Source organism: Haliotis rufescens, unplaced genomic scaffold (assembly GCF_023055435.1).
Source record: "Haliotis rufescens isolate VD_foot unplaced genomic scaffold, xgHalRufe1.0.p SCAF_7, whole genome shotgun sequence".
In the NCBI taxonomy this organism is placed as follows: Eukaryota; Metazoa; Mollusca; class Gastropoda; order Lepetellida; family Haliotidae; genus Haliotis; species Haliotis rufescens.
In genome coordinates this window covers 4,233,238-4,255,039 of record NW_025964361.1, presented here as the reverse complement: position 1 = coordinate 4,255,039, position 21,802 = coordinate 4,233,238, and the positions used below count along the sequence as shown (strand labels likewise).

At 38.3% G+C, this 21,802-nt stretch overlaps 1 protein-coding gene across 3 annotated transcripts in view; it reads right to left on the bottom strand.

Annotated features, from left to right (window-relative positions):
- Positions 1–7,627: 7,627 nt before the first annotated feature.
- LOC124118423 (transmembrane protein 272-like) overlaps positions 7,628–21,802 on the bottom strand; it is a 92,540-nt gene continuing 78,365 nt past the window's right edge. For all 3 annotated transcript variants that reach the window (XM_046480530.2, XM_046480532.2, XM_046480533.2), the window contains exons 2-4: positions 19,868–20,048; positions 16,030–16,089; positions 7,628–13,317 (exon numbers count right to left, since the gene is read on the bottom strand). In XM_046480530.2, the coding sequence (XP_046336486.1) occupies positions 12,869–13,317; positions 16,030–16,089; positions 19,868–20,048 (690 nt within the window). In that variant the 3' untranslated portion in view covers positions 7,628–12,868. The remainder of the gene's footprint in view (positions 13,318–16,029; positions 16,090–19,867; positions 20,049–21,802) is intronic.

Here is a 21,802-nt window from a genome sequence, read left to right as displayed (position 1 = left end):
GTGGTTAAAGCGTTCGCTCGTCACGCCGAAGACCCGGGTTCGATTCCCGACATGGGTACAATATGTGAAGCCCATTTGTGGTGTCCCCCGCCGTGATATTGCTGGAATATTGCTTAAAGCGGCGTAAAAGCTCACTCACTCACTCACTCACTCATTTCTGTGCCCAGTCACTATTGTGCCGCCGCTTCTCGGCCTAGAATGCACGGAGAAGGTCGGCCAACTCAGAAACCGTAATAGTTGATTTCTGATTCCGTTTACGGATATTTTCTCGTCTCCGATGACCAATCGGTTAAACAGGTAGGCAATTTTTTTTTTTTTTTTTTTTTAAATATTTTTTTTTTTATGTTTTATGGTTTCTCAAAATCTTAGAGTTTTTGCCTGATACGATAGTGAATCGGGTTTTAGTTTGGGATTGATCAGGAGCAGTCGCGTTTGCTGTGTGTCAGCGGCCACATCTGAGCAGGGTACTACATTGTTTTCATTGTTGCTAGATTTCCGAAAACAAGGCATCAAAGTCAATATCGCTCAATAAATCAATTTCGTTCACCTCAGTTATTTTACAGAATTAATTTTCTTTACTTACGTTATTAGTGTTGAAAGATAGCCATTCCATATCCAACTCACCGTAAGGACAATCCATTTTGTTTCATGTAGCAGCTAGACGACTTAAAACACCAGAACGAAAGCATTTATTTACTTATAAGTCAGATGACATGTTACAAGACCAGGCAAAAATACTAAATTAATTATATTGCTGATAAATGCAGGGATTAAAAAGAAAATAGAAAAACGAGTTGATCGTAAACACCGATCGAGAATTCGGGGAAACCCCGGAAAGTAGTTCCGGCAAAAGTTTCACAAAAAATTGTTCACATCGTGTGAACTTTTTTTGTCCGTTCACAGGTGTGTGAACTCCAAATATCAGATCACGTGACTACCACTTCAGCCAATCAGCATGAAAGAAACAGTGTAAACTTCAAAGTATGAATTTTTTCTGGCATGAACGTCAATTAATCCATGAACGCGGCCGTAAAATGTTTCATAACACTCCAAATAATACACAATATACCGCTGACTAGGTCGATACTCATCACAACAATTAGGTTTATCGCCAGGAGATAGAATCTATTTCTGGATATAGTGAATATATATTTGGCTTTATCCATTAACTTGTTTGCTTTCAGGATAGATACACGACTGTGCATTATGCTTTATGGTCTGTGCTATGTATTTGTTCTGTGTGTTTCAGGTGCATTGATGACATTGGGAGAGCAGTTGGACTTTTGCTGGAGAGTTTTATGGTGCGTATAACAATGACTTCCTGCTCAAATGCATATGCGTTGGGAGAAAGGTGGTCTTTGGACGGGGAGTCTTATGCCGGATTATGCATAAATAATCCATATGCTGGTATATTTGGAGAGTCGTGAAAGAAAGAATGAATGAATGAATGAATGAATGAATGAATGAATGAATGAATGAATGAATGAATGAATTTCTTTATTTCCTCCAGAATTTACAGCCGAAGATTTACAATAACTCTTATATTCTCAGGACAAATGCATGGTGCTAGTTATTACATAAATAGGTGCATCATTAACACAGGATAGAAAAATATATTATTCATCATCGACTATGTACACAACTGAGAACTACTGTGATACAAGAAATCTAAATTGGGGATAATCTAATACATTTGTCAAATTTAAGATATATTCACAAAGTATTAATGATATGCAGATTTTATTTTTACTGAGCCCCAGAATAGTCAGAGCATATCATTCTCTTCCAGAAGTTCAATTTGAACATAACTCTCAGCATCCAGGTTGTCAATGAGGGGGGGGGAGAAGAATTCATTTCGATCATTTATAAAATATTCACAGTGTAAAAGTACATGTCTGTTATAATCAAAGGCATGTCTGCCACATTTAGAACATTCTCTTGATGCAATGGGTCTGGAAGCTACCTTAAGATATAATTGGGTGCAATGCCTAAGATGAGGATAAGTTAGTGCTAGTTACAATAATACATGCACAGTAGTTAAAGTTTTGAGTGAATTGACCAATATCTGAACACAGCCTTCCCCAGTGACGGTCTGAGTTTCCACCGATCTTCGTCATATAAGGATATACATACAATTCTTCTCCATTCAATTTTGTAAGGTTGTTGGTTTGTTGTTTAGCGACGCACTCAGCAATATTCCAGCTATATGACGGCGTTCTTTAATTAATCGAGTCTGGACCAGACAATCCAGTGATTAATATCATGAGCATCGATCCACGCAATTGGGATCGATGACATGCATCAACCAAGTCAGCGAGCCTGACCACCCGATCCCGTTACTCGCCTTTTACGACAAGCATAGTCACCTTTTACGGCAAGCATGGGTTGCTGAAGACCTATTCTACCCCGGAATCTTTACGGGTCTAATTTTGTAAGAAAATATTCCAGTACTGATTAAGTTCAAAATGAAATTTTTTAAGGTTATCTTTGTAAGTAGTTAATATTATTGTGTCACTTATGATAGTGATAGTTTTGATATTATTAACACTCACTGAGGCTAAGAATGCACATATAAGATGTTTCATAGCAGAGTACCATACGTTTGTACACAGTCCTCCGAGGTGTGGTAGCCTGTGTTTGTCTATGTATCCTGTTAGTGTCCACATTCCTAGATTGGCTGTGGTTGAATCAGTTAATGATTTTTGGTCTAGACCTTAAATGAATCTGGCAAAGTGCCGGTACGTATGCTCTACCTGAAAAGCATCTTTACCGAGTATGCCACTTAGCAGCTCTCGCGCATAGAAGATAGAATAGAGAGAACCATTCGGTGCCGGATTTAAACATACACAATTAGGATGGAGATCATAACAATTTAATCCTACGTATACGTACTTGAGTGAGCTTACTGAGCGTATTGAATTTTGGCAGCATCGCACTATCATATTTGTACCTGTAAGTTTAGTGTTTAGTATGGCCCCCCCATATGTTACCCTATCTGATGTTTCAATAGGAACACTACCCAGACGAAAATTAAAGGGATGATGTTGGAAATTCAATCTACTGAATTTAACGGTTTGGCTTTATATTGTAAGTTTTGATATTAATCTTGTGTATTTTCCATTTTGAGTGCTTGTTGGCTAGAAAAGCAATTCCACCGGATTGTTATATAGTTTATATTATTTTCAGAATTAGCTCAATGGATTACAATACATCAAAACAATCCTTACGAGTTTTGTGAAGCCAATGTTCTTGTGTAGCTAATACATCTATATCATTAGGGGTTGGCGCACAGATCTGTCTGTGCTGTAAAGCATCCCACGTACATACCAGGTAAGAAAGTTGAGAGCCATCAGGAATAGCAATGTACACGCGTACACGATGACGAAAGCGGCCGTAAAATGATTTCATACCATCACGATACACTGTATACCGCTGACCAGGGCCCCGTTCCACAAAGCCATCTTAGCGCTAAGGTGATCGTAGTTCCCATACTTTAGCACTGACTTACGATAGTTGTAGAGCTAAGATCGCTTTGTGGAACGGTGTTCAGGTCGAGACTCATGACAACAGTAGAGCTTATCGCCGTGTTGAAGCATAACATTGGAGACTGGGCCAATCATGCGTCTTTGTGTTTAGGTGTAATACTTTTTTTGAACACGGGTGTCCATGCCGTCTATGTTTCTACGTTTGTCAGGACCATACCCGTGCTCGTGGTTTCACCAAAGTGGAAAAGGCCTGCGATTTGCATCACTGAGATCTGCAATATGAATCACTACCGAGTGTTTAGTTGTGTATATTTCGTGAAATAAATTAGTTTAAAATCAAAATAGATTACCACGGTGCCTTCTCTGGACATACTTCCAGGAATTTCTATACAGCATGGCCAAGCGATAAATGTACAATTTTTATAAAACATGATAATTTTACATATTACTATTAGTTAAATGAAAAATGCCAAGTACAATGTAAAAAAAAAAATTGATCACATTTGGAGTTAAGTCTACGTCGATAAAATCATCATTTTCGAATATGGAAACCAAAAAAAGGCTAAGGTCTGGTGAGATGTATCCACTGTAATCTTCGGAGATATCTTCTTCGGCTGAAGTATGACTTAGAAGGAAATTGCATTCTCCTAGCGGAAGAGAGGTATAATCAAGGGCGTTAAGTTCTGCTGGGAGGCGTTTTTAAGGGTTGCGATTTCATCTATTTGGGCGGTGTCCATCATGGATCCAGATGCAACAGCGGGTGCAAAATTAGACACCATCCTCAATCAACGTCTATCCAAACAGCCGCTGGAGTCTTATTTTGGATGCAATGAATTTATATCAGGCTTCATCCACTTACTTGTTTACGTTCAGGATAGATATATGACTGTACTACATGTATATGCTTTATGGTCTGTGTTATATATTTGTTCTGTGTGTTTCAGGTGAATTGATGGCATGGAGAGCAGTTGGTCTTTTCTCGGGGAGTTTTTTGGTGTGTTGTCCAATGTCCTTCCTGCTCATATATATTGATAGCATTGGGATATGATGGTCTTTGACGAATGAGTTGTTGCATACGTTCATACCATTGCCTGTAGATCGGTTGCAATATTTAGTATATACTTTCATTGGACCCGTGAAGTTCCGGGTTAGAATAGGTCTTCAGCAACCCATGCTTGCCGTAAAAAGGCGACTATACTTGTCGTAAGAGGCGACTAACCGGATCGGTTGGTCAGGCTCGCTGACTGGTTGATGCATGTCATCGATCCCAATTTCGTGGATCGATGCTCATGATGTCAATCACTGGATTGTCTGGTCCAAACTCGCTTATGTACAGACCGCCGTCATATGCATGTAGCTGGAATATTGGTGAGTGCGGCGTTAAACAACATTGGGGGAATAACTGGTTTGTTGAATATCTGCAGATTGCTTTGGCTAAGTAGCCTTAACCAAACATTGTTGGATAGAACAAATATATATATTTATCATATAATGCGTAGGTTTCTCGGCAGGATAAAGCCAACGGATAAAGACGGTATCCGTTGGGGCATATGCGGATAGAGATGCAGATATCAAAGGCCAAGTAGGGACTACTTTCAATGCTTTACAAACATACTTGGCGTCGTCTTTGTCATTCGGCGTTTGAGTCAGAATTAACCATCGGGAATCTGGAGAAACTACTGGGATAATTCCTATCATTATCAATACAATAGTGTAACTGTCTCGCCTAGGCTCGCTAAATACAATGTTTATTCCTAATACAGGGTATTTACCATCACCAAACACATTCGCGTGATAACCTCTACATATATTTCATCAGGGACGAAGTGCCATTTCTTTATGTCTGTTTAAATGCTTTTCTGAGACTTTAAACCCCTTCAGTACATATAATGTTGTATACGTTGAGAGAACACGGTTCAAGAGCTTTTCCTCAAATGTTTTTTATCTCTGATTTTACGTGCCGTGAGCTACTTTCTGATCGTTTTAATACGTTCATCCTTATCAATTTTGGCATGACATTGTCTCTTTTTCGTAGAGTGTATCGTGGGGGTTTCACCGAAGTGGTAAACGTCTGAGACCTGCATCACTTCGGGCTTTCCTCCCACATTAAGCTGGCACGCCGTGATATAACTGGAATACTGTTAAAAGCGGCGTTGAACCCAACTCACTCACTCACTCACTCATTCACTCACTCGTAGAGTGTACTATCTCTGTTTGTGCTTTCTGATGTGTTGGTATTGTCTCATGTTGGGCATCTTAATAAGAATGTCCGTGTACCTCACAATTGGTCCAATTGCATTGGGTATATGTTGTTGATTATTTGACGATTTGGGTATTCTTGGAGAAGCTCAAAGTGGATTTAGGGGCGGTCGGGTAGCCTAGTGGTTAAAGCGTTCGCTCGTCACGCTGAAGACCCGGGTTCGATTCCCGACATGGGTACAATGTGTGAAGCCCATTTCTGGTGTCCCCCGCCGTGATATTGCTGGAATATTGCTAAAAGCGGCGTAAAACCATACTCACTCACTCAAACTGGATTTAGTAGTTATTGTATTGCAGAGAAATGTTTAAACCGCTTTTAATATAATGTATTTGTTTTAGATATTTAGATCAAATATAACACACTAATATACTATTTTATTGTTCATAATTGCCCTCCTCCATACAACAAGGTATTTTATGAGCCAATCATATCACACAACATTTGATTTCAATGACTTAATGTTCTTTTACGGCAAACTATGATTTTTGAGCATTACATATATTAATTAAAATCTATAATAACAAATATAGTTAAACATGTACACATACAGACGCAGAGATACACGTTTGTGCATGGTAGAGTTTGTATTTAATTTCTTGCATATTTAAAAATGTTGAAGTCGAAGAAGGCATAACATCCACAAAGGGACCTGGGCAGAAAGATAAGTTGTTTTCGTGTATATCGATTGTATTGTTATCCTAGGATTGTTTCTAAAAGTGTCTCTAGTTGGTAGACTTTAGATTATGCCCATGCGGTTGTCAAACAATTAGGATAATATTAAACATAGCGGTTGGGTAAGCTAGTGGTCAAAACGTTCGCTCTTCACGCCGGAGTCGCGGGTTCGAATTCCACTAGTGGTACAACGTATGAAGCCCATTTCTGAAGCCATTTCCCCCGACGATATATATTGCTAAAAGCGGTGTAAAATCATACTGACCAATTTCTCATGGGATGTGACAGCAAGAGTATAATTATGGGTGTTAATTCCAACCGACTCGTTCCAAAGTAATACCTTTGTAGACACCATCAATATTCCCAATCTCCTAGTTTAACGGAACACGATGCCATCGATGTTTACGTCCACAGACCTAAATTGGCGTTGCTACATCAACTCCATCCCAGAGAGCTGTCTCCATGAGATGTTTTTGGATTTCTGGCCTATCACTTGATTGTCTGGTTTGATCACATGCCGCCGTTTCATGGCACGAATACTGCTGTGCGGTGTCAGGCAAGGTGACTTGATGAACACTACTCTCTGCATGATTACAACATAATTGAATAAGTTAATAGAACATGATAGAACACACATATTATTCATCGAGGTGACATAAATTGCATTTCTTTTCAAACACACATTTTGTAGTGAGTGAGTGAGTTGGGTTTAACGCCGCTTTTAACAGTGTTCCAGTTATATCACGGCGTGTCAGCTTAATGTTGGAGGAAAGCCCGAAGTGATGTAGGTCTTAGACTTTTACCACTTCGGTGAAACCCACGAGCACGAGTATGGTGCTGACAAACCTAGAAAAATAATCGCGGCGAACCGGGATTCGAACCCACAATTATAGGTTTCTGGCGTGCCCAAGGGACGCAACTCTGCACAGCGAATCGCGGCCCTTTAGACGACTGGGCCACCCGTGCCCCCACATATTTTGTGTAAGTGACGGGTGCTATCGTTAGGCGTGGCATGGTTACCTTTTCCAGGAACACGGTGTCATCACTGTTTTCTAGTGATCCAGTTATGTCATTTTCACCGCTATTTTGTCTTATACGCTCTATGGTATCTGTTGAGTTGGAGAACCGAGACTGATCAGTCTCAAGCATTGCCTTTTCTATATATTGTGTCGAACACCTGGGTTAAATGTCGAGAACTGAAAACAACCGATCACATTGCAATGATTTATTGATTCATAGTAGTATGTTGCACATGTGCAGTGAACGTTATTATACTGCCAGGGAAACCACACACTTGTATAGAGCAATAACAGAACAACGATACAACAACTTAACATACAAAACAACAATAACACAATATACAAATGAATGTACATAACATATCAGATTTAAAACAGATGATGTCCGGATGATGTGATGAATACTTCAGTGAAAATATGTGTCCAACATTAAGCACGGTGCATTACTCTATGTGTCAACAATCACATCCATGGCAGCGTAGTGGAGTGTGAATGAGTGAGTATGGTATGACGCCGCTTTTAGCAATATTGCAGCAATGTGGTGGTGGGTGGGGTTCATGAAGTGGGGGCGGGCTCCACTAGCAATGGACGTCAGCAAGCTACTGGAATATGTGATGAAGAACAACAGGAATCAAAAACATGTGTTAATAAACGTAGAATATAAACAGAATTAAATTCAGGAGAACTGTGTAAAGGCTTGTAATAGAAAAATATATGTTTTTTTTTATTGGGCAACACAATACAACATATATAGTGGAATGCTGAGACGTATACACCAGGAAAAAAGTTAAGCACCGTTTTCTACATATTTCCATATTAAATAGCATTGTTTTAAAATTGTACCCTATGCTAATTAATTCTCTGACGAAACGTTTGATACATTTGTGTTTGTTTACAAAGTAATATACTAATAATGGAATACAGACAATGAAATAAAAAATTAATGACACGCCTTGCATGGTTATTTAACTACACTTTTAACTACATTAGTCCTAGCATCATAAACTGCTATGCATTAGAAAGTATACACCCATGCTTGATGGTGACTAATATTGTAAAAAACAAGGCATGGTTCTTTGCTGGTGATGTATTTGACACGGGTATCTTAGTTGTGTTTTGAACCTTAAGTTTGCAGTATTTCGGCGACTGTTTTCATCTGAGTAACGTTTGTTATTGTTTGGTGAAATCCAATATTCAAGTGTATACTTTTTTCCTGGCAGTTTATGACTGAGTACTTCCAAACATATGAATAAGCATACATTGTTCCTTGTATAAAACATCAGCAGTTATCGGTAGTATCCGAGTCATTTCTGAAAATGAGATCAATGTCAAAACAGTTTATGGATATTTAAAACAAACAAGGAAGATCGGTATGTAGAAAATATAGGAGCAGTGCTTTACTTTTTTCCAGGTGTATAAAAGTACGACCTCGGGTTACATTATGACCGTTTCATTGTGTTCAGTCTTCTTTAAATGGGTCCTGCTACTGTGTGTTATTCTGTATCATTGAAAGTAATATCTACTTAACACATGTCAGGAGGAACTCGTCAAATATTCGGAAGACTAGAACGTCTTGTTCAAGGGTAGACAATGCACCAAAACTAAAAACATACAGAGCTTAATATCAAGTGTAACGAGATACAAGTTGTTTTTAACTTTAGTGTCAGCTCTCCCTCTAGTGCGACTCCTATCCCAGCCATATGTCCTTAGGGACCCACCATTTCGTATTCATTATGGGTCTATATATCACTTCTTCAAAACGCGCAAAGAAGCCGAACAATTATTTTTCAGAACACATTTTTCTCAGGATTTCAAGCATGTCCAGCATTATTCATTAATTATTGCAAAACATGATAAAACAATATGTTTTTTCTTTTCTTTTCTTGAACCAATGATTCTTATGAAAACAACCACAGAAGCTTAAATACCCTGAATTTTAACTTTTTTGCCAGAGCTATCATTCCAAGTGCATACGTCTATTTCCCCTGTCTTTAGATCGCCTGAGCCTTAATTTCAGTGGGATTCTTTTTTCCACACCTATCTGTTCTTCCATCCCCTGTACCTAACTTCGGTGTCAATCCTACAACATCATTTCACGACAACTATCTCATCAACCTGTCCTTACATCCCTGACCTTGAGCATTAGCTAGGCCGACAATACCTCGTGTGTCCACCTACTCATAATTCTGTCCTTTTAACCCTGGACCTATACATGGCAAGCCAACAACATTTGCTTAACGCACCTATCGCATCTATCTATATTTGAAATCCATAAACTTAACTTTCAGTTTTCATCCTGGAGGAAGATAATCCCTTTCCCAGCTGTCTCAATAAGTTGGCCTATATGACCTTTAGTTCAACAGCATCAAGTGTTGTACGTCCCTAGTAGGTGCTTAAACACATTGATTTAATATCATCGCTGACACCCACATGACATGAAATAGGTGAACTGGACGACGAACTTGCATGTGGTTCATCGCTTTACATGGCAACTTGTGGACATACCAATATTTTATATGATAACGTATGGACAAACTTAGATATATAGGACGCCGCCGAAGTAATCTAATATTACTCAAGCGAGTGAAATGTCAGGATTATCATAAACAGTATGAGTACCAAAATACTGTGTTCTATTCAATGACATTAAGCAACACTAAATTAAGGATTTTTTCTCCTTCATCGTTCATCCAAATTGATGCTTTTGGTCATGCACATGTTAGCATAGTTAATATTTAAAGTACCTACCTTGTCATACAATTCTTAGGTATAAAAGCATATGCTTATTATAACAAAAACAAACTGAAGAACAAATACTAAATTCAATGTTCGCAAACATCATAATTTATAAACGAGCGTCATCTTAATTGGCTGACGGGAAATATCCGATGGCGTCACCACAGCTTAAGTCTGGCTTAATGATGCCATAAGTACAATGGTTAAACAATAAGGAAGTGTCCCTTTGCACAGCAACATTTTTGGTACTCTCAACTTAACAATAGCACATCTGATTCATACGACTTTAACCCAGATATCCCGTCACTCGTATTTTACTTTTATTTTACACCGGTAACAGTTTCTGGTGGAAAAGATACGAAATAATTTGATTTATAAGCTATCACAGTCACTCTGCATGGAATATGTTGTTTTATATGTCGTTTTTTATTCCTAAAAAAAGGCTTACTTTAACATGCAACGTTATTAGTAAGGGCAAATCTTAAACGTATTTACTATATATATTCAAGCTTAAATTTGTTTCATCATGTACGACCTTATATCATGTCCGCCCTTAGTACAGCTTATTTTCAATTATTGATAAACTTATACCATAATCCCTAGTCTGGCCCTCTGACATGGATGACATACATGTTCGGTAATTAGAAAGAAACATGCCCTGAACAAAAAAATAGCTTAGGGAACATGAATATTTTTGGGGAAATAATTTGAATTATTGTAGTAGAGACTGTGAACGCAATTTCAATAACAATCCCCATATATATACAATCACAATGCCTTACTTCTTTGTTCAGTATATATACTAGTTTTTTTCACTTGCAAGAGAGCACCGAAGACATAAACATTTAGTTACCAGTATGCCAAGTACTGTCTGGATCCAGTTCATGGTGTTTCAACAAAATATCTTAATACATGGAATAATTGGCATCTCTTAATTGTATATATTCAGCGAACTATTGCGTTTCCGAACGACATACCAGTCCAGATAAACACACATCTTGCACCGATAAGGGTTCATAATAATCCAATAATGGACATGGTCTCCTTCATCACGTTCCAGCAAGTGTTGTTATGCCAAGTCTCTTGCCTTTAAAAAACAATCATAAAAACAAACATTGAACAGGCACTTGAATCCGTCGGATGTAATCATTCATTATAGTAAAATATTGTCAGGTATACATTACTTTAAGGGATTATAGATGATAACAACGAGCCAGTAAGTGGATGTACCGGAACACCAATGTCGTACCAGCATAACTAGTCTGACACAACACTTAATATAATACGTGATTATATTAATATTTACAAACTAATTAAATTAGTAAATAATTTTAACTTTGTACATTATGAAAATGGGCATTAGCATAATATGTATGTGACTAGAATTTAGAAAACAGAGATATCTTTTAATTCAACGACGAGGTATATGTTAATTAATTTATGCATATCCCAAAACGGTGATATTCACTGGACGAAGACGATCCACTGTTATATTTTGGGGATAAGAATGTGCTTTTTTTGCTTATTCTTTGCTGCTAATATAAGATATTTATATGCTACAAAGCGTCATTGTAGACTATGATACAGATGTTCTAGTTGTTAGAACGTCTAAAATGTTTGAAGGATGTTAATGTGTGATGCCGATTCAGATGAGTTATATCGATCGTTAGAACGTGTCATCGGTCATAGATGTATACACAGAGCGAGATTGCTGCTGACAGACAAAGGATCATAGTAAGCACGAACCTCAAACTGTGGCAGCTGGAAGCTAAGGGGAACAACTCTGCACGATTAGTGGCAATGTCCCGGCTCAACAATTTTGTAATGTGAATATCATGCAATTTTACTGATACAACATTGGGTGGGGCGTTGTGGTCAATATGTCAGATAGTCACATGTCACACATTAATAAGGTTGTTCTTGAGAACAAACCAAGTTAAAACGGCACCATTGAATCAGTGAGCAAATGTTCCGAGAAGTGCAATGAAGATATAAACCATAAATCCACAAATTTACAAACTGTGCTTAAACGTGAAAGGGTTGTAAAAGTTACATTGACTGATACGATGGTTAATTCCATAGGTAACACTTCATTAATGATGCCAATAAACACATGCTTCAATTGGTATCTCTGCCTTGCCACCTTCTACCACTTGAAAGGGTAAACTTCCTATGACTGAAGAGTCGACTGATGTTCCATCAGCAATACGTATTTCGTTATGCAAATGCTTGAGTTGGTACCTCTGCCTATCCACCTTCTACCACTTGAAAGGGTAAACTTCATATGACTGAAGAGTCGACTGATGATCCATCAGCAAAACGTATATCGTTACGCCAATAAACACATGCTTCAGTTGGTATCTCTGCTTGGCCCCTTTCTTGCTCCTGAAAGGGCTGTTAACAATACAATGACTGAAGATACGATGGATGAGCCTATAAACACTTGCTTCATTTGGTTCTCTGCCTCGCCGTTTTCTTACACTGGTAAAGGTTGTACAACTTAAAATGACTGAAGAATAAAAGGATGATCCAAAAGCAATAATGCATTCCTCATGCCAATAAACACTTGCTTCAGTTCGACAAGTATCTCAAGATACGCTGAATAGCCATTCCTTAGGTAACTGTCATTGCTATCATGGAGTATTTGTAATTTACAAAAATAGAGTTTCAAAGCAAAAATAGCTATTTCTCTGCGATTACTTCTGCTGAGAGGGTTTCACCCTCAATTTCAGCACCGCGTATGCGATGAGGAGTATAAGGAGTTCCAATACACAGAATCCCATCAGGCCATAGCAAGCAAATATTTGATACACAGAAAACATGTAGACCGTCTCGTTGCACCAGTTCATGGGCTCGTGTAAGGGCTGGACGAAGTTAGGTTTCCACACCTGGAAGATCCACACGTTGCCAAGAATGAACCACGAGAGCAGGAATATGGTTAGAATATATCCGCTGAAGCGCGTGCTACGTGACATCACAATATCGTCGGCGTCATCATCAACACAGTCGTCAAGACGCTCGTAGTCACGTGACTTCTTCTGTCTCCATAGCAACAGCAACATCTTGAGGAGACCGAATCCTCCTCCGACCAGAAGGTAGATGGGGACCTTGGGTTCCCGGGGACAGTCTACTCTATGAGAACCACCTGCAGCAGAGAAAGGTCTTGATGGAAATACGTTCATTTGTTCTTCATATGCTCCATATAACATACATAGCTGGGTATTATGCCTCAAAGTGAGATTGACCAATCAGAGAGCAGAGCTACTGACCCCACATGAGCCCGTATAGCGTCAGTTAAAATCCAAGATGGTTGTTACTGACCTGATATGAGACCGTATACCGTCAGTAACAGCCATTTTGAATTTTCCAACACCCACCTCACATATTTCACAGGGAAATTCGGGTACAGAAATTCGTTATTCGACACTGTTTTGTGTTTTAATATCTTTAATTGTGATGAGCAAGTAAATAATTTATAAAAGAAACCACGTTCGTGACTTTGTTTATAAAAAATATGGAGAAAAAAAGCTTACAACGGAGTTACAAATAGCAACGCCATAGAACATACTGTAGGATGACGTCACAAACAAGAAACGTGACGCCAATGACGTCACATAGCAATAGAATAGATAGCAGTCCGTCGTTGGGGGAAAGCTGACTGCTATCAAGTTACAGTGGCCCGAAGATTTCTGTTAACATGCGGGCATTTTTATGATAATTCTATCTATTTTAGCCATAGTACTTTAAACGTTCACATTCAGTGCAATATATATTCCATTGTTAACGTTTATCTTTACATTAGAGCGTTGTATCGGAAACATATGTACTGGTCCTGTCGTTTATACCGGTTGTAAGTGTCAAGTTTTCATTTTGACATGACAGGTGCGACAAAGATACCAAATAGTGTAAACCTTTCGGCATAATAAATTCGTTATGGTGTCTTTAGTTGCCGTATACGGTGTCATATTAGGTTAGCAGGAAAATATTGAGCTCGGCTCACGCCTCGCCCAATATTCATTATATATATATATATATATATATATATATATATATATATATATATATATATATATATATATATATAGCTCACGCCTCGCCCAATATTCATTATATATATATATATATATATATATATATATATATATATATATATATATATATATATATAAACAAGTGATTTCATCGGGTGTATAAGTATCAAATATACAAAAAGCCCAGATATTCGTGCTTGTCAAAACTCCTTTTTCCACACAAGATCTTTCGCTATTCAACGGCTCTTCAGGTGTAATGAATGTGTAATATATATATATGCGCTACATCCGTGTTCTTGTCAAAAACATGTAACAGGGTATGTACTTTCAGGAACCAACCATTTAACTTTGTAGGGGTGGGGTGGGCCTGGAATTCATTCAGGCAGTGTGAATATTTTAATGCAGATATGAATATAACACGAATTTAGCACGCGCATAAACGGCATTTGACTGTAACGACTGTGCAAACATGTGCATAATAACAATAACAATAGTATATTCTCTATATCGAAGTGAGTGGGTGAGTGTACGAGTATGGATTTACGCCGCGTTTAGCAATATTCCAGCACGTCGGGGGACACCAGAAATGAGCTTAACACATTGTACCCATGTCGGAAAACGAACCCTCGGCGTGACGAGCGAACGCTTTAACCACTAGGCTACCCGGCAGCCCCTCTATATCGAAGATTTACGAGTATATATACATGAAGCTAGTTATAATGTACCAATCACCCATAACGACCATATGGATGTCACAGTATAATGTGCATAAACACTCATGAAACATTGTATGTTCTATAACGACCATATACTCATATACCCTCTACGTATCTCTTATATACTCTTCTATAAGACCGCCTCCGGGGTTTAGTGGTAGAGCGTCCGCCCGGAGAGCGGAAGGTCCGGGGTTCGATCCCCGACCGCGTCATACCAAAAGACATTAAAAGATGGTACTTGTTGTTACACTGTCTGGCGCTCGGCATTAAGGGGATAAAACAAGGACTGGTCGGCTTGGAGTCAGTATACTGTGTCTGAGTGGGGTATTCATGTTAAACTGCGGCATGGTATCTCAGTTTGCTAGCACTATAAATCGGCATCAGTCCGGACTAGCACAAGCAGCCACACACACACACGTGCATGCACGTCGCTATATAAGTGCAATATTCCTGGACGCGACGTTAAACCCCATTTCACCTCACCTCACCTCTTCTATAATAAAGACACATGGATACATAGAGGATTCATCACGAGTGTTTTTTAATATGGGAAATATGAACCGAGTCTTAGTTAATCGGTATTTGCCGAGCCTTTGGCGAGGCAAATACCGATTAACGGGACGAGGTTGATATTTCCCATATTAAAAAACACGAGTGATGAATTCTATTTATCATTTTCACATTTTTGCTTCCCAATTAAGGAATAATTGCATTAAACATTAACATCAGCAACTTGTCGAAATCTTACGTATAGATCGTGCGTAGTGATACATGTTTTCCATAGCCGTGTAAACCAAAATAAACAACCTCTTAACTCCTTTATGACATATTCCTTCGCTGGGAAAAAAAGTTCCTCGGATTATTTTAAACAAAATACTTAAACAGACTTTTGCAGAATAATTGAAATAATGTCTCCAACATCAAAGGTATCTATTTTGTTTGTAAACACCTACTCACGTGCACAGGCGAAAAAGTCCCACTTCCGGTTATCTAATTTGCATATCTAATTTGCATACTTATGTCATTGGGGTATGACATACATGTTTTTATGTCATAAGCTTATGTCATGGATAAATGCTTTAGTTAAATGATACAATTCACTTCACTCACCAATGACAATCATGGCAATGGGCAGGCCAGTGAGCGACACCAAGAAGGTTGTCATCAACCCTGAAACAAACAGATTCTAGATTAATATATTTGCATATAATTGAGCATCACTCTAACAGAACGAATCACAAAACATCTAAGCACAAGAAGAGCAAATGCGTAATATCCAATTCAGCAACTTCAAAGAATCTCTTTTGCGTAAAGTATGCAACACAATAAAATGAAAACATATTGTACTTCGGCCAAGGCTCGCTAAATACAATGTTTATTCCTGATGCAGGATATTTACCATCCCCAAACACATTCGCGTGATAACCTATATATATTATAACAGTACATGCGTCGTAGATTTATACCGCGTTGTAAATTAATACAAAAATTGTCAAGATAAACATATGTATTAATCTATTTCAATTAACTATAATTATTATACCTTAATCAATGTACATTAAACATGTCGAAGCACATAGTAATAACAACATGTGTTGCTGATACAAAGATAGAGAAACATAACAAGTACTTGAATTCGCTGAATCAGCAATTCTAACGGTAGCCTATTATAGATGTCATATGCAGCATAATTCGATATGGTGCATGGCCGTCCTGTCAGCTGTTACCTGATCGTATAGCAAAACGTGACAAAATATATTTTTGAACTACACATTTGATCAATTGTAGTCGTTTGAAAAAAAAAAATTAATTACATTAACCTATATATTTTTTATTGCTTTCAGAACACGACTAACGACCGGGACACAGCACATAAATTATTATGATGCATATTGATTATCTCACATGTGATTGTCAGAACGCGAAGCAGATCAATAATAGTATCACTGGGTCAGATGCACCTTAACTACAAGGTAAAAATAAGGATTATTTCATGATTCATATTTAACAATTGTAAAACACCTTTCTCACCATTTCTTTCCATCACAGTCATGTATTTGTAAACAGTGTGTGTAATATGATATGTATACACACGTGTATAACACAATTAATAATAATAAATCCCATAAAACAACTTACATTCAGGGTTAATTGATGCAGATATATCTGTTTTTGATGTTTCATATAACACTTGAATAAAGGTTTGGGGTTTTCACTGGGTTTTCTTATTAAAGACAGATTGTTGTACGGAGAGCATTTTGAGGTTTGCTTTTAAGACAAGTTGTTGTATGAAGGGCATTTGGGGGTTTGCTATAAAGACAAGTTGTATGAAGGGCATTTGGGGGTTTGCTATAAAGACAAGTCGTTGTATGAAGGGCATTTCGGGGTTTGCTATAAGGACAAGTTGTTGTATGAAGGGCATTTGGGGGTTTGATATGAAGACTAGTTGTATGAAGGGCATTTCGGGGTTTGCTATAAAGACAAGTTGTTGTATGAAGGGCATTTGGGGGTTTGCTTTAAAGACAAGTTGTTGTATGAAGGGCATTTGGGAGTTTGCTATAAAGACAAGTTGTTGTATGAAGGGCATTTCGGGGTTTGCTATAAAGACAAGTTGTTGTATGAAGGGCATTTCGGGGTTTGCAATAAAGATTTGTTGTTGTATGAAGGGCATTTGGGGGTTTGCTATAAAGACAAGTTGTTGTATGAAGGGCATTTCGGGGTTTGCTATAAAGACAGGTTGCTGTACGAAGAGGATTGGGGATTTGCAATAAAGATTTGTTGTTGTGCGAAGGGCATTTGCGGGAAGGCTATAAAGACAGGTTGCTCTACGTAGATAACTTGGGTTTTATCTATTAAGACAAATTGTTGTACGAAGAGCATTTTGGGTTTGCTGTAAAGTTGATGTATGAAGATTTTGTTTTGCTGTAAAGACCTGCCGTTGCGTGAAGGACAGGTAAATTGCATGATAACGGCATGTGGTTGCACAAAGTGCATTTTGGTTTTGCTATTGAGACACGTTGTATCAATATCACTGGGACCTTCCTGTAAGTACTTGTTTTGTCATTATTAAAAGTCATGGTATAACGGATTTAGTTTCACTATAATGTCAAACCGTTGGTTAATTGACATTGAGGTTTAATTGTTCTCAACCTCTTCAAGATGTTGGGTTTTTTGTGCTGGCGATTATGTGCCTCACTCTGGATGGGACACAACCTAAAAAGGTACGATAATCTGTACTTTACTACGAAAGTGTTATCGCAAATATATCCTTTGTTACATTTGACCACTTTCTGAAAGGCATTGTGTGGTCGTCAAAAATGATGTAGAAGCTCAGGGAAAACTGCGTTTGGTAATATACAAACTGGACGGAGTAAGATCATCTAGTTAAGTAGACATTTTAACGACATAATAGCGTGGTGATGTATGCCCTGTGTTTTCTGAGATTCGGCTTAAATAAATCAATATATCTCGTGCTACAGATTACATACGTTGGAACGAAATAGTGTACAATAGATCTGGATACTCTGAGTAAGAAATGTAACATTGAGTTAGATATGAAACCACAAAGTGGTTGTTTGTAAATGAATTTTCATTTTCGTTTATTTGTTGATATTGTTAGGTAGCACACATGGAGAAAGGGATATATCAAGATTAATCATTGTAATAAACACACTTGGCCTATCAAATAGCCACTGTACTTCGCCCCTTTAAGAAATAGAATTAATTAGGAGATAAACATAATGGTTGTATATTTAACTGGGCTAACTGAACTTGGAATCGATGGTGAATACTTGATATTGTAGTAACAGCAACTCTGCATTATCATCACAATCAGAGAGAGCCTAATCACAGTCAGCACATATACAGAGTCAAAAACAAACTATTTTTCCAAGCTCATATGAAGCGCAAATTGTTATCTATGAATGAATTATGAAGAACCCGTCCCTCTGTCTTCAGTAAAACAGAGATGAATGTTTTTCTAAGACACATCTGACGCTAATGGCAATGCTATTGATTTGTTTCCGACAAACACACAAAAAGATAATCAATATCATTCAAAATGATGTATATGTTGCGGTTAAATAAGACTTTACTGATAAAATATCATTTTTTGATGCACAATCACGGTCATTCGTGACTAGGGCAGACAGAAGATGTACTGGCATAAATAATAAATAAATAAATAATATATCCAACGAGCGTTTTGATTTCTTGGTTCACGGATTCTTGTGCGACAAAATCAGTGAACATAACACTTGATATTTCATTACAGTGAACATAATACTTTGACGGAATTATTGTCATACAAGAGTAACCTCCCCTAACATTGTCCCCCTTTATCATATGTGTCTGGCCCATGCACAAACTGTTCCCTTACTTTTCACGTTAGTTCCACATTGCCAAGGCAAAATAATGACCTCTGGTCATTTATGGAGTTAATATAGCTTCTTGCTGTTTGATATTCTCTTCAAATTGTTTCGTTATAAACCACAAATCTCTCATTTAACATTTTGTAATCTATTATCTTGCAGTTTAACTAATTCTAATTATCATATTGCAGTTTAACCTATTGTAATACAATATTATCTTGCAGCTTAAGCTACTGTGGTATATTACCTTACAGTTTAACCTCTTGTGATATATTATCTTGGAGTTTAACATACTGTCAATATTACATTGTTATGTATCTTGCAGCTTAAGGTATTGTAATACAGTATCTCGCAGTTAAGCTATTGTAATATATTATCTTGGAGTTTAAGTAATGGTAATATATCATCTTGCAGTTTAACATATTGTCAATATTACATTGTCATGTATCTTGCAGCTTAAGCTATTGTAATATAGTACCTCGCAGTTAGGCTATTGTAATAATTATCTTACAGTATATGTTATAGTAAGATATTATCTTGCAGTTTAACCTATTGTATGCAGAATACTGTCAACTTACATGAATTCCAGATAATGTCGAATGCCCGACCCAGGAACTCACAGGGGTCCTCACACTCCTCATTCACTTCTTGGAGCTGATGGAAGATGGAGCCATAGGAGCCACTGCCACCGTTACCGTACTGATCCCCGTCGGAGAAATCACTGGTGCTTCTACATAGACTCTTTTCGTCGTCGAGTGTCTGCAGATTTTAAAGAGAGAGTGAATGAGTGGGTTGGGCTTCACGCCGTTTTCATTCAAAATTTCAGGTATATTTCGGCTGTGCGAGTGTGTTTGTGTGTGTGCGCGTGTTTGTTTATTTGCTTGTTTAACGTCGCACTCAACAGTATTTCAGCTATATGACGGTAGCCTGTATATTATCGAGTCTGGACCTGACAACCCAGTGATTGATATTTTAGAAACTATCCACTCTTTCGGGCTACGTTGACACGCCATCAAGCATGTCTGATCACCTGATTCATTTCGTCGCCCCTTACGGTCAGCATAGGTTGCTCGGGACCCAGGATGACGATGGTCTTTGGATCCTGGCAAGACAGGTTCACAACTCTGCACATCGCATTGCGGCCACTCATACCTCTTCAAGAAGCGAAATACAATGCCAATTTGTGTATAAATAAATATATTCATAAAACTGGACCGAACATATTACGTTACAGATTTTCATCCTAATCAGGGGGCACGGGTGGCCCAGTCGTCTAAGGCGCCGCGATTCGCTGTTCAGAGTTGCGTCCATTATGTACGCCAGAAACCTATGATTGTTGGTTCGAATCCCGGTACGCTCCGATTATGTTTCTAGGTTTGTCAGCACCATACCCTTGCTCGTGGATGTCACCGAAGTGGTAAACGTCTGAGACCTGCATCACTTCGGGCTTTCCTCCCACGTTAAGCTGACACGCCGTGATATAACTGGAATACTGTTAAAAGCGGCGTTAAACCCGACTCACTCACTCATCCTAATCTGTCTCATGGGAACATACTTTTCGATCATTGCTGAGCCTCGTGCGTTCATAGCTTCCCAAAACTTGCTTTACTTCTATATATGCATCTTGTACTATTATCAGTTTACAAATACATGAGTGAGTGAGTGAGTTTGATTTTACGCCGCTTTTAGCAATATTCCAGCAATATCACGGCGGGGGACACCACAAATGGGCTTCACACATTGTACCCATGTCGGGAATCGAACCCGGGTCTTCGGCGTGACGAGCGAACGCTTTAACCACTAGGCTACCCGACCGCCCTACAAAAACATGAATTCAAGTCACTGATTCAATAATAATTTCCAACTGGTTCGTTGGTCTAGCTTTGTGTGAATTTGTCGCTTCAAATGTCTTGTGCGAGTGAGCGAGTGTGTGCAATATTCCATTTTCAACGTCCACTTTTTTTGTGTGAAAATGAAATAATGTGAGCAATGTTGTCTTTGAATATTGCTGATGGATCAACAAATTCAAAATATTGCACCCACAAAGGGAGACGAGCCCGGGTCTTGGGGGTATTCATGGGCGAACATGAAGACATGTCCATTTCTCTTTTGTACTGATTCCAAAACTCCATAAAATGCCGTACAAAGAGGGATCTTTTGCTGGGTCCAGCAAATGTACCACCAAATCCCTGTCTCAAAGATTGACATCAATGAAATCAAGAACTCTTTCAGGTACAATCAAACATGCTCTTTTATCAAATGTTTCATGCAACTCTTGCTCAAAGTTGTTTGATCAAGGTTACAACATTCAAGTCTTTAGCAAAGCTTTCAAAATGTTTTATGGTAGATAGGTGGAGAACATTTCAAAATGGGACACCTCAGTGACAAAAAATATGTCCGAAGCAATTCCCTGTTTTGAACAGTTGACTTGCCTTTGCATGTATTTGTGACGGGTGTCAAGGCTGGGGCACGATATGCTCACCTTTTCGCGAACACCTGGTATCATCACTAAT